We start from the raw sequence: 14277 nt of genomic DNA, 5'->3' as shown, positions 1-14277 counted from the left end.
TACTTGATTTCCTAATCAGTGGATTGCATTATGAATTTCCTGCACACAGCAAATTTATTTGAATTGTTGCAATATGCAATTCTGGTTATTTCAATGCCCTGAGTTGATCTCCACGTTACCTTATAGCAATATGTACTTTAAACAGCAGTTTTCATAAGTGAAGTAATTTCACAGCCTTTGTGTGTTAAGATTACAAAAACGTTGATCACTTCTCTACTTAAAACAGCTTTTGAAAAGGTTTTGTGCTATAATTTTGAGGTTAAAAATCTCTGCTACTTCATGAGTCCTTGGCCAATGGGTGTTTTAGCCCATCCTATACCTAGGCTCAAAAGATTATTTCATTTATATTTAGCTTTGGTTAAAGAATAGTTCCAGATTATTTCTAACTCAATGCAACATGAAAAAAATTCAAGACAGATGTATGTATTTTGTATTTAGCAACTATGATTCCGTATTTCTGGTTTTAATGGTTGCTTTGAGGAGCCCTGTGTTGCATAAGTTACATATGGGGCCCAATCAAATTCTATGGTTTGACCCCAATTACATCACCAAGGAAAAGGAATACTTGTACCCTGGAGATAGCTGAAGGTTTTACTAGCCTCATTCAGGAGCTCTCAAGTTTAGAGGCAAATCAGCTGCTACAGCAATTACAACCACAGTGGAATAACTTGGAGATTTTACAGGGGCCTCTCAAATGTTGATCACACACCTCAGAACTGATGCAGAATTAATTTATTGGAACTTAATAAACTTGGGTTGCATTGGGACAATCAACTGGTTGATGTCTTAGGCAAACATTTTTAAATTAACAAAGTATCTGCTTCAGTTTATCCCAATTAGTAACTAAAAGTACACAATTCTTAAATAGCCTGTATCACATTTATTAAACACACACTTAATTGTAGAAGTTATGATTAAAGGCACAGGCATTCAAAGACAAAAATAGGTGTTTTATTCTTCCTAGACACACAGTATAGAGGATCCTCTTCTTGAAGACTAATCTGTTTTTCTGTCAGTCCACACAGTCAGTGGCTGATGAGAGATCCTAAAGTTGTACACATAAAAAGTCCACACTTTGATCTCAAGTTGTTTCAAGTGCTCAAAATAAGTAGAGTTATAAAACAACAGCAAACTGCATAAACCCTCTTGAGTTATTCTGACTAGCTATTTCACATCAATGCTGAAGCTCTGGAAAAAGGTAGAATGACTAGATTTCTAAAATGAATAGGGTGAACACCAGATCAGTCTCACCTAGCCATAAATGTTTTCAGTGTTAGTGCCTTTTCCAGAGCTTAGGATCAAACAGGAGGGAGAGGGGGAAGAAACAAAAGGGGAAAAAATCCCTACAGGGTAAAAAAAATAGGATGTGGTTATGTAACCATGGTCACTGAAAACTCAGAACTCACCGGTAATATATTTCCACAACACCAGAGGCACAATATATTTCTGGAGCAAGGAACCCACTAAGTGGAGTGGCTGGTGAGGTCGACAGTGTGTTTCCGCAACTGGCACATGGGGACTATAAAAACAGGCCATACAGGGTTATGTATCACTACATACACATGGCACTATAGGGAGTCACTCAGAGAGTAGCTTGTTGCGATTTTATTTACTAAAGATATTCCCAATGATTAAGAAAACGCACCCTCCCTCCCCCTTCTTGCATCAGAAAGGCAAATAAGCCACAAATTGCTCTGGATAATACTGCATGTGTTTTGCCAACAACCTCCTTCGTGTAGAATTCCTGTGCACACAATGCATGGGACAAGATAAAGCCTCTTCCTTCATCCTCGTACTGCAAATTGCCAGCTGAGAGACATGAGTACCTAAAAGAAACTGCTGTATTCCTTTGGCAGACTTCTAGGAACTTTGCCAGTGCTGACTAGTAGTGATGCCGGTATGCAGCTACAGGACTTGTGCTTTTCTCTATATGTTTAAGGTGACAGGAATGGCAAAGCAAATGTTCATCCAGTGGGTAACAACGATGGCCATCTTCATCATTAAGTTCCATGCTGCAGTCCTATATATGTATGAGAGAAGGAGAGAGGGATTAAAATTGTTATTTAAGGTATGTAGTCACTCCCAGATGTCTCACAGCTGTATATATAAATGACAATCAAATAATTACATTATTATACAAAAGGAAGTAAATTGGTACTAAAATCTGTTATGGACAAATGTATTTGCTATAAGCATCTCACAGGATACTTTCTCTGAACAGAGGGCCTTTCCAGACAAAGACAACATTAAATCCTTATTTAAGTGGTGCAGTTATTTCTAAACAGGCTACTGTATCCAGCTGCTGCAGGGGTGGCAAACTGCTTTTGGGCTAAGGGCAGAATTCAATTTCAGAGAAGCTCTCAGAGGCCACATTCCAGTGGAGGGTGGGACTGGGGCCAGGACCAAAAATGCCAGCATATTTAACTTAAAAGCTCTTTCTGCCATTAACTCAGCCTTAGAAGAGGTGTTTCAACATTTTAGAATGGGGGAAAAATGGGACAAAGGCCAGTAAACCACCAAACAATTGGTAGCTTGGGGAAAGGGCACAGCCATCTAGTAGGGATCCATGGAAGGCTGGATTTGGCCCCTGGACCTGAAGTTCCCCACCTCTGAGCTACTGCTTTGGATCCAGGTTTAGTCATACTTTAGTCAGACTCACTGAAATTAATGGGTCTATGCTAAATATCACTAAACCTGGATCTAACCCATTGTGTGTATGGCTTTCTTCACACGGAGCTTTTCTCCTGGGATTGAGATTGCTCCTTCATGGAAGTTTACGGGCTCTTTACATGATGCCATGACCCTCCAGGGCATCTCCTGCACTAAATGCCCTTTGTTCCGTTTTTAAATAGATTGCAGATAATGAGCTATCAAATTACCCCATTGTGTTCCGCTTAATTTCCCTCCACGAAAAGAGGGAAAGCAGCAAGAAGAGGAGAGAGATCAATGCAACATATGTAAGACCCCGATACGGGGAGAAGGAGGGGGAAAGGAAGCGGGTGAAAAAGGGAGTCATTGTTAGGGGAGAGAAAACCAAATATTTCCCACTACTAGCACTTCCCCTCTGGAGAATTTGTCCAAATCAAAATTTGCTTTTGCTGGGAAAATGCAATTCTTCCCCACATCTAGCTCATCAAATACAACAAGAACTGCTAGGCTTGCGTGAGTGTTACAAGCAACTCTTGGCTGTCACCAGAAGTGAGAGGAGCATAAACTGGCTTCAGTGGCTTATAAACAAATTTTCAACCAGCAGCATTTGCTCAGAGGACCATTTTAGATCAGTCTATTCCTATTATCAAGTGTAGAAAATTTGTTCTGTCCTCACATGGGTCCAGGGCAATAAATACAAAATAGTACAGGGGTTTAAAATGGTTCATAGCAAATGACATGATGCATAAATTGCCTAGCACAGAAACAACTCCCTGGAGATTTTTGTTTTGGTTGGAAACCTGAGCTACTGTGAAAGCCAAGATTAAAACTCATCTGCCATTTGTTTGGAGTTTGGGCACTATAATTTAAAGATATATATAATTTTTTCAGCACCTTAGAGAGGTGCAAGTTCTTAAACATACATTTGGATATTACACATGGACAAAATTACAGAGGGCTGGATCCAGGATCTTCCTTCTGTTGACACAAGGACCCCTCTCACAGAAGGTGCCTCTGCCCAATTTTGGGAGATACCCCATCTCCTGCACTCCAGCACGCCAGGTGAGGGCCCCTCAGATATTAAAGGGGAAAAGGGTTCTGAAGCGAGGATATACACATTTTCTAGATACTTTATTTATTTATTTATTGCATTTATACCCCGCCTCTTTTCCTCCTGCAAGGATATGGTGTCTGTAAAGAGCAGCTGTCTTACCTCACAGCGGTAACACTCCACGTGGTAATCTTTGTCCATTGACACAACACGGATGGTCTCATCAGATCCCTGTAAACATAAAAAAACATTAAAAAACATTTAAAAAAACAAGGAAAAGATTTTTAGAAGGAGATGGACTGAAGTGGACTAACATGGAATTGCTCTGGGCCACGTGAAGATTTCCTGTGGCAAAGTGAAGGTTGAACCAGCATATTTACACAGTTGCTAGAAAAAGCAAACACCATTTAAAAAAAGTCCTACAGATAAGATTTGTACAAAGCCCCAGCTTTGAGACAAACCAAACGGCCCCAGCTGACAAAGAAGGGTAATTTCTGATCACACTGATTTAAATGAAGACAACATTTAATATGAGAAGCATATTAAACATTCTTGACTGTTAATGCTCAAAAATTATACCTGGGAATAACTTACATAGTTAGGGTCTCATAACTCAGGAAACAGCAAAAAAAGAGGGGGCACTCCCCAGACATTCCAAGTGTTGTGCCAAGGAAACGCATATTATGTAAGCATATGTACATATATTTGTTTACTCTGCCAAATTTATTTTGGTTTCAAGGTAGAATTTTCTTTACAAACACTGACAATGGAAACAAGTCAGAGAAGGATGAGAAAGGAGATTATGGGTGCAATCCCAAAAGTGTTAAGTACGTTCATGGCCCACCGAACTCAATGCAACTTTCAGTATGATTCTGAGCATGTTTATTCAGATGTCCCATTGAGTTCAATGAGCCTTACTTCCTTGTAAGCGTTCTTAGGAGTGCAGCTTTAAGCCTTTTAAGTTTGCTCTTTAATTCATTTCAATGGGAGTTAGGTACCACTAACTTTTTCTGCACTGTATCCCAAACAAGCTAAAGTTAGTTGTGACTAAATCCCACTGAAGCCAAACAAATTAGTCATGACTAACTCAGGTCCCATTTCCATGTGAGTCTGTTTTGGCAAAACCAGCAAAAAGTCTTATGCATCTTAAAAACTAACAGATTGATTCATATGCATCAGATGCACCTACAAAATCTTATGCCTCAATAAATATATTACTCTTTATTTGAAAAATGGGAGGAACAAAAACATAATGACCTACCTCACTTGGCAGAATGGGAAGACCACAAGCTGCACATTTTGGCGCCAAAACTCTTTATAGAAGATTAAAAAGGCAAGTTACAAATACACAAAAGAATCCAAACTGAAATCAGTTTTTACATTGGTGTAATGACATGCCTTTCCAAAAAATGTAGCTGTTGTGACAATACTGACAATCCCGCTACAGATTTCTGGCTCCCTGGTAAATCATGGCCTGGTCTAGTAGAACAAGGCAGGAATGAGGTGGCAGAGCGCACTGTACTGTTTCAGACTGCAAGGGCGGGATCACATTTTTAATGTTCCCCTATGTTAAAAAAAAAAAATCTCTAAGTGGAATATTAGCATGGTAGGCAACGGGCCAGACTATGACCTCTTTCCTTGCTTGGCTGGTGTTTTTTTGCAGGGAGTATTAAAAAATGGCACAACTCCCAGTATTCTCCCACCTCATCCTGCTGAATATGTAGAATATGAGCCAAACCGCATGTGATGCTATTTCTTTAGTGTAAGCACACATGGCCATAGCGCAAATCTGGATCCAACCCATTCTCATCCGGTTCAGTGGCTTCTCAGGTGCCTTTGGGCTATCTCTCGCCCTAACATACCTCACGGGATTGCCGTGACGTTAAAATTGGATGTGGAGAGAACCGGATATGCTACACCAAACTCCTTGAAGGAAGAACAGGGTACAAATGTAATAAATAAGGCCATTTTAGAGGTTGCATCTACAGTGGAGGCAAAACTGTTCTGTGAATTTTACCTTGCGCCCATTTTTCAGCCCACAGTCTTCCCTCGTTCTGTGTAGCACACATAGGTGCAACTTTATTTTGGTGGTTTTACAGGTTTCAACGACCGCCTAGTCCCTATACATCACTGTAACCAAGCCTCAATATATGTAACTGAAAAGAAATGCATATTCTTCCTGAATTGATCCCTGCCTCCCATTTCCTTCCCTTTCCTCTGTTGTCTCCCCTGTGCCAAATTTTAGATTGCAAGCACCTTGGGGCAGAGACCCATCCTCTTGTACTCTACAAAGTGCCATGCACGTTGATGGCCCTATGTTAATAACAGCCAAAAAAACAAAAAGGCTTAATCATCTTCTTGGCTCTTTTTAATTATAGCTGCTTTAAGGATTTAGGTTTTGAACTTCAGATATCGCTTCAAGTACTGCTAGCATCAGAGAACAGCAGTTTAAATATGCTAAAGCAAAACATTTGTGGGGCCAGTGCAGCAAGAACAGTCTGCATATTAGGATTCTCCCACACCAAAGTGAGGTCTCACTTCATACTTTGCCAATTCTAGTGAAGCTGAGAGTAGAGGAAAGGGCTGATGGAGACACTGACAGACTCCTAGAGGCAGAACAAAATGAGAAAGTAGTTTCCTAGTAATTTTTACAGACCTCCATACACCCTCGTTATCAGCAAGCATCACTGGAATCCTGAGCATTTACACATTTACTTGGAAGCAAGTCCTGCCAATTTCAATGGACCCTGCTTACAGCTAAGTCTGTTTAGATTGCAACTTTTGAAATTTCTCCATAAATTCATTTTCCTCTTTACTTGTGGTAATCCCGGACACAGTAGATTTTGTTCTCGCTGTCTACTGTGAACGGCACTCCATCCAGACATTCATTACAGATCACGCAACGGAAGCAGCCAGGATGGTATGACTTCCCCAGAGCTTGCAAAATCTGCAATATAAGATGGGAAATTGCTGACCAATAAGCATTTGATTTTTAAAAAGATACAATACACAAGTAAACTGCAAAAGACTGCATGGAATATATCAGGATCGCAACAACATGTTGTTCCCTTAATGCAAGGCTGCCTCATAAAATCGTGCACTACTACCTGGAGTCCTGTAACCAACTTGAGTAATTTTGGTAGAAAATAACTGGTGGAAGATGGCAATGACTGTCAACAAGCAAATTACGATCACCATAATTCTGATGGAACATGATGCAACTTAAAAGACAGGCACAGGCAGCGAAAATGGATGATCCAGGACACAAGAAAATAAGACAGAAGTTCAGAGCAGCAGTAAGAAAGCTGCAAGATAACTCAATAGCGTATTCTCAGGTAAGCATTAGGAATTTACAGGGCTCTATTTTTGTGGCCTTAGGGCTGGTCTACACAGCTCCTAGTTAGATGCTGCTTCAAATAGTCTCTGTGCAACAGCAGTCCATGCAGCAGCTAAAATGAGGAAAGAGGGTTACCACTGCAGGGAGTCTTCATACCACCACTGTAAGTTCTGGGTGGGTTACCCAGAGGGAGGGAAAGGAGGGGCTGTGGCTCAGTGACAGAGCACTTGCTTTAGATGCAGAAGGTCCCCAATTCAATCCTTGGCATCTCCAGGTGGGGCTAGGAAAGAACCTTGCCTGAAACCCCAGAAAACTGTCACTAGTCAATGGGCCAGTTTGAATGATCAAGCAGCCCACCATGGCTTATTTAAGCCATGATAAGCTGTGAGACAGGTGGCCATTTTGAATATTCAAGCCAAGACTATGGCTTGGCACGATGTCCAAATGCAGCACGGGTGGGTTGTTGGCGTGGTTAGCAAACCACTCAGAACCCATGGGCTGTCTTAGGGTTGTGGGTGGTTTGTTAACCATGCCAACAACTCACCCTTCCCAGGTTCAGAGGGCAGGACAAGCCGCAGCCATGGCTTAAATATTCAAAAGTTGCCTGGCGCACACGGCACATGTGGCGGCTCACAGGGGCTTAAATAAACCACGGTAGGCTGTGGTAATCATGCGAACTGGGTCAATGTCGACAATACTGGGCTAAATGGACCAATGGTGTGATTCGGTATAAGGCAGCATCCTATATTCTTGAAGTTGGTGGCAGTGGTGTGAGAAGCCTCCACGTAATGGTGGCAATTTACTTGATAAGCATCTCAGCACGTTAAAACCACTGCACAAAACAGCCACCAAAGGAATCCTGTTTGAAGCCACTTCCACATGGCAAATGTAACATCTGGCCAGCCCTCTGCCTTACTCAATTGTTGGTCTTACTGGATCTTCATATATGATGCACTACTTGCTTTCTGTTGTTAAAGTACATTTGTATGGGTTTCTATCTTGGCTGGCCAGTACGTTTGTGAGAGGATAACACTCACTGACAGTTTGATGGGTAACAGTAAAGAGTTTAACATTCCCTCCCTATAAAGTCTTGTAATATGAAATGCATGATGTGATGTCTTTGTGACCTGAATTTCTTGCTCTTGCTCCATTTCATTGGATGCTGGTTGTGGGAGTTGGAAAAAACTGAGCATATGAGCCCTATCCAGGCATTCCAACTCTGTGAAGAAGGGTGCCTCCTCTATCTGTGGGGGCTCACCATGTGATTCGGAACAGGATTAAATGATCAAGTAAAACTCATGATTCATCAACTAAGGTTTCTTTCATCAGTTGATAGCCCTAGTTTGTATTTCAAAAGCCCTCTCCATTCTTTGTCCTCTTTTCCAAGTCTATGGCAAAAGCATTAAGAATCATGCACAGTCACAGGAGATAACAAGAGAGCAAATCTTCATTCTTCCAAATCTCCTGCTTTACAACTAGGTAAGCACAACTGTATATGCCTTTAAAAAATGAATACAAAAAGTATTACATGTGGGAATATTGGGAAGCAGTTTGATAAGTCTGCAGGTAGCAGTTGCAATAAACAGTCTGTTAAGACTTACAGTCAAGGTGAAAAAGAAGGATAAAAAACTTTATTCAAGGTAAAAAAAGGAACATACACAGGCTTCTCAGCTGCCCAAAAATAAAACAGCACCTCATTGTAGACGGAGGAGAAAAAAGGGAGGAGGTGAGATAAGAAGGGCAATTAAAGGCAGGTTAAGCAAGTTAACCCCTTATTTATGAGGGGGGGGGATTAGTCAGCAAGGACAGAAGGATTATCATAACTATCACCTCCCACTGGCCCAAAAAATTAACTAACAAGCCTTGTTGCAAGCAGGTCTGCAAAAGCACATGCTTGGGTATATTTCATTTTCCCACAGTCACTTACATATGAATACAAAATCTGGAGGGGTGTTTTTTTTGCTGCCCATACCTCACCCAAGTCTTGCGTCACACCAACTGAATTCTGGTATCTAGTTACATCTCTGCACATACTTTATTTTTCACCTGGGGCACTGCTTTAAATTGCTAGGATTTTGTCGCCAGTGTGCTTTTTCACACACTAAAGTCACTTACCATGTCCATGATCAAATGGCCACATATGAAACACCTATCAGCTGACTGCTGGAAACCTGAATACTGTGGGGGTGGGGGGGAGAGAAAATAGTTTTAAACTTTTGCAAGGCTCAATAAAGCATAAGCACTTTGACTCTTAACTGGGATAAGACCAGCTGTGCATGGCCACTATAACTCTGCAAGGCAAATGACCTCCACAGTTACATCTATTGCTTACTTTAAAGCTTCCCTTTTTAAAGAAAACTTTCTAAGTTCTAATGTAATGTAGTAGCTAAGAGAGTGAACTATGAAGTCCCCAGTCCAAACTTCATCTCAGCACAAAGACACTAGGTGCCCTTAAGCAAGCTACTATCTCTCAGCCTCAGCTCACCATCTGCAAAATGGGGATAATACTACAGCTCTTTTACATGGTTGGTATGATGAGATAATGTAAGTAATTCGGTCAGGGAGGCCAATCCTTATTAGTAACATGGGTAAATAAATCCCGCATTCATTTACCTATGCTATTAATACATTTATATGCCCTTGAACGTATACTTGCACATATACCTGTAAACACAAGTACGGCCTACATAAAAATCACAATGTTGCAATTATGAAAAATAATCCGCATGGACTGCCTCATTTAAGATCTTCTCATCTCTCAGCAAGATGCTTGACTGAGGCAGCAGGGAAGAGACGTTAATTCACTCCTTACTTCGCTCCCTTTAAAAAACACAACAAAAACCCAATCTAGCAACCTGCAGAGCTGCCCCTGAAGAATGAATACACAACCTCAAGCACTACCAGTGGGTGCTCTGTGCTGCCATTCTTCTCCTGGATAGTTCTTTTTATGTTAAACCCCACTTAAAAGCTTTCTCCATAAGTAATAGCATAGAAGAGGCTATAGTGCACTCACCAGGAAATCTTCTTCACAAAACACCTTTCCATTAACAAAATAAAAGGCTTTCCCTCTCAGCTTTCGACCTGGAGGTGGGGGAAGAAGAATCAAAGACCAATCAGTAAACTGTTTTGAATACCACTTATGGAAGCCAGAAATAAAGGTGCAGTTTTGATGTAACTAAATGCTGCAATGCAGCCTTTGTCAATCTGGTACACTCCAGATGACTGGGAAAGATGGGAGTTGCAGTCCAATACATCTAGAGGGAACCAGATTGGGAAATGATTCTGTAAAGAAACCATGATATAGCTCTGTGCTTCAGAGAAGCCATGCAAGTAAGCACCTGAAAACAGAGGCAGGAAGCCTTAGGATTGCCATGCCCCCCAGCATTAATGGGTGCACCTTGCAGCCACAGTGTCACAGTGCTTCATCTCGGGGGGCAGGGGGAGAGCAGCTACATGGCTGTGAGTTGTAATCAGTGGTGCCCTGTGAAGGATGAGGCAAGCAAAGCAGAGGGAAGCAATGGATGGGCACATCAGTGGCTGCAGCTTCACCCTCTCCCTGGATGTTTTCACCCCAGTCTTCCCCAACCTGGTGGCCTCCAACTCCCACAATCCTCAGCCAGCATGGCCACTGGCTGTACTGTCTGGGGATTATGGGGATTGTAGTCCAACACATCTGGAAAGCACCAGGTTGGAGAAGGCTGTTTAACTCCATTTTCATCTGGGAGCTCTGAACTACCCTGGCCATGCAGAGCTGCATTAATGCACAATTCCCTCTGGCATAAAGAAACAACTGCCATCATTCAGTGCTTTTTTCTTTTAGTTTATCAGCAACTCCAGATAAGGAAACTTGTGTACATCTAGACACACAATAGTATTTTACACTGTAAGCTGAGGACAGGAGCAATCTTATGAGTGATATTGGATGAAAAACAGGGTGAAACAGTTTTAAATAAATACAATATTTGTTCTAATGTTTATACTCTAAAACAGTAGCCTCTAACCTCAACCTGCAACATGGAACCCATATTTATTTATTTTTTAACCTATACATCTGCCCATCTCACTCCTTTCCCCTCAATCTCTCTCCTCTTTTCCTCTCTTCCTGTATTTCTCATCCTCTAAATGAAACTTTGAAGAAACAAAACAAAAAAGAATATGGTAGTGATGCTACTAGTCACTAGCAGCTAGGGCAATCCACTTTAGGTCTGGGCATAACCAAGTTTGTTGGTCACAATCCACCAATTAAAGACAACACTCTAAACTTCAGAAGTATAGAGAGCTGACCAGAGCAAATTATACAGTTCAGTTTCCCTTTGCCAAGCTCACTGCATTAGCACCAGAGGGCGCCTGCACACAAGACAGAAGAATGGTGTTCCAGCAGTTCTGAAATAAAAGGATTGTGGAAGTGTCTGAGATTTTTGGCAACTTTCAATATTAGATGTTACAAGTAGAATCATAGAATAGTAGGGTTGGAAGGGGCCTATAAGACCTTCGAGTCCAACCCCCTGCTCAATGCAGGAATTTAAGTCAAAGCATCCCTGACAGATGGCTGTCCAGCTTCCTATTACTAGACTCACATCTCATGATTCTTAGTAGATGCAGAAGAATGTCCTATAAAAAGAGGTGTGCCTGTGTCCATTTCACAGCTGGCAATAAAATGGAAGCCAGTCAGATAAAAGAACAGGTAGCTCAGAAATGAAAGAAGATGAACGTGCACCATTCTTGTAAGACATTGATGTTTATCTAAATTCAGGAATCATGTAATTAAATGTAAGAAGCAGGTTCTAAAGCTTGATTTATACTATTTCCTGTCACCCCTCCATACACAAAACCTTCGTTTACAAACACCCTGACAGTGCTGAAGTTTCTAAAAAAAGGGAGGCCCAACAGCTCAATCCAGCCTAGAATTGACACCTAGATGTCCTGCCCCTGAACATATGCAGAAGGAAAGTCTTTTTGATGGTGGCACCCTGCTTGTGCAATGCCTTCGCAGGGAAGCTCACCTGGTGCCTATTTTGCTATCATTTTGCCACGAGGCAAAGGACTTTTGTGTTCCCTGGCTTTTAAACCCTAAATTTAAAAGTTTGATACTTTCACACTATTGTGAGGGCAGTATCCAACGTTTCCACGTTGCTAATGTCACTGACATAGTGGTAGCATCAGCAGCCTCTAGAGTAATGCCAACAGCATATGCTGGTATAACGGGTTTTCCAGGGAAATGTGTAGCACCAGCATATGCTACTGACATGCACTAGAGGCCACTTACGGTGGCGCTACATCAATGAATGGCGTAGGCAAAGCGGCAGCAGTGGATACTGCCCTGAGTTTTTCTGGATTAGAGTTTTTATTGTGATTTGTGCTAATTTATTTGTTTTGTAATATTTGTATATTTTACAATTTTGTATGCTTTCCTGGGAATGCTGATTAGCCACTGGAAGGGAGGATATAAATTTCAGAAATATAAAATAAATGGAGTGATCAGAAAATGAACACTGGAAATGCTCATACACATTCTATTACTTGACACATTCCTAGGATTTAGAGCAGACTCTGGTGTTACATCTCATAAAACTATAGCTCAAATCATTCCATGAAAATGTATGCATATTGTATCATGTGAACATCAGCTTGCTTTTTCTGTTGCATAAATGCCGGCTGGATGGCCAGTGAATACTGATGTAAGTGCCCTAGATTCCCTATATAGAGATCTTCTCTGTGCAGGGAAAAAGGTAACAGATGACTCAATCAATTATGGACAGTATAGAAAATTTACAAGAAAAATCCCTTTTAGGACTAATCTACACTATTCTAAGTCACAACATAAAATGTGCCTCAGAAGCCCAGGTTAGTTGGTCGGTCTTAGTTCAATGATTAAAAACTTCAAGTGGTTATCAAAACAAGCAGATGTCCAAAGATTTTTTTTTTCACCTGTAGCAAATTGTTTTCACAGGGGCAGGCAAAGAGAGAAAGAGGAAGAACAACAATAAAATAGAGCCACCTGAAATGCCCCCTCAGGGGGTGCTATACTTCAGACTTTGGGGGGGATGAAGGCCCAACTGGCATAAAAGACAACTTGGATAGCTGCCACTATCATTATGTGGCAGACACAAGTCATTTAATAGGAATTCAGCATAGAAACTGGCAGCAGTGCTGGGTTATGAAAAGATTATACAATTTATACAATTTATTATGTTATCTATAAAAACTTGCTTAACCGAATATAAAGTCTGTGACAAAAAGTATCTGCAGTTGAAGGTGCTAACCCCAAGAGACTTTTGCAAAGCTCCACTGTCCACAGAAATATGTCTGAATGCTAAAAAAAAAAAAAAAAATAGAGATGATTGGGGCCAACACAGCTGCCAGTTTAAAAAACTTGTCTACTCAGAATGAAGTCCCACTGAGTTCAGTGAGCCTTACTCTCAGGTAAGCGGATAGAGGAGTTCAGCCAAAAGCAATAGTTACTTAACTGTGGAACACAGAGTGGACTGATTTAAACCAAGGATAAATATAATTATTTAAATCTGAAGGAAGTAGACGCTGACTTAAATTATTGATTTAAACGAAGTTTTCCACTAATGCCTCTACATGTATTTCCTAAATAATGTTACAAATCTGACAACTAAAACACATTAATTTTCAACAAAATAGAGTATTCCTTACAGTCTTTGTTTCATTCTTACAAACAGGCCTTGCAGACTTTTTGTTCTCTCTCTCTCTCTCTCTGTGATTTCCTTTTTTTTACCTGTACAGGGAATGTCTTTAAAATATTCCCATACAGAGGATATCTGGTTGGGGTCATGGAATCCTGCAGTGACTTGCGGAGCTCTGCAGGTTGCTTATCTCAAACAACTGTGAAAAGGTTGAGAAACCTTTTTATCTTCCTGTGGAATTAAAAGAGGAAGCTTACAGTACCATCCGGATGAAATCCTGGAAGAACAGCTGCTTCTGCAGAGAAACAGAGGGGCTGAAATCTAAGTTTAGACGCCAGAGTGTCATCTACTGAACGCTGTTTGAAACTCCTAAGCAATTAGGAGACATAAGGACAAACGGCTCCAAAGAGTATTTTTGAATTTAAACTACCAGCAATATCTGAGGACTTGTAATTAAATCTGCGTGTTTTTTTGTTGTTGTTACTGCAATTATACTTGCTTGTTGTGCTTTTGGAAGTGGAGGATGGCAGTACCAAAGGGAAAAACGAAAGGCTTGAGAACGCCACTTACTCCCCCAATTGCTCCTCCAG

General features: G+C 41.0%; 1 protein-coding gene across 1 annotated transcript in view; it reads right to left on the bottom strand.

Annotated features, from left to right (window-relative positions):
- Nucleotides 1–32: 32 nt before the first annotated feature.
- Nucleotides 33–14277, bottom strand: part of LIMD1 (LIM domain containing 1) — a 52864-nt gene continuing 38619 nt past the window's right edge. The window contains exons 4-9 of the mRNA XM_084858126.1: nucleotides 10051–10118; nucleotides 9153–9215; nucleotides 6517–6647; nucleotides 4962–5013; nucleotides 3863–3931; nucleotides 33–2020 (exon numbers count right to left, since the gene is read on the bottom strand). Coding sequence (XP_084714252.1) covers nucleotides 1883–2020; nucleotides 3863–3931; nucleotides 4962–5013; nucleotides 6517–6647; nucleotides 9153–9215; nucleotides 10051–10118 — 521 coding nt within the window. The 3' untranslated portion in view covers nucleotides 33–1882. The remainder of the gene's footprint in view (nucleotides 2021–3862; nucleotides 3932–4961; nucleotides 5014–6516; nucleotides 6648–9152; nucleotides 9216–10050; nucleotides 10119–14277) is intronic.

This window comes from Heloderma suspectum, chromosome 5 (genome assembly GCF_057233095.1).
Source record: "Heloderma suspectum isolate Gila_16-S chromosome 5, 16-S_ref, whole genome shotgun sequence".
NCBI lineage: Eukaryota > Metazoa > Chordata > Lepidosauria > Squamata > Helodermatidae > Heloderma > Heloderma suspectum.
The sequence above is the reverse complement of the archived record's forward strand: the minus strand, read 5'-3'. Positions and strand labels throughout refer to the sequence as shown.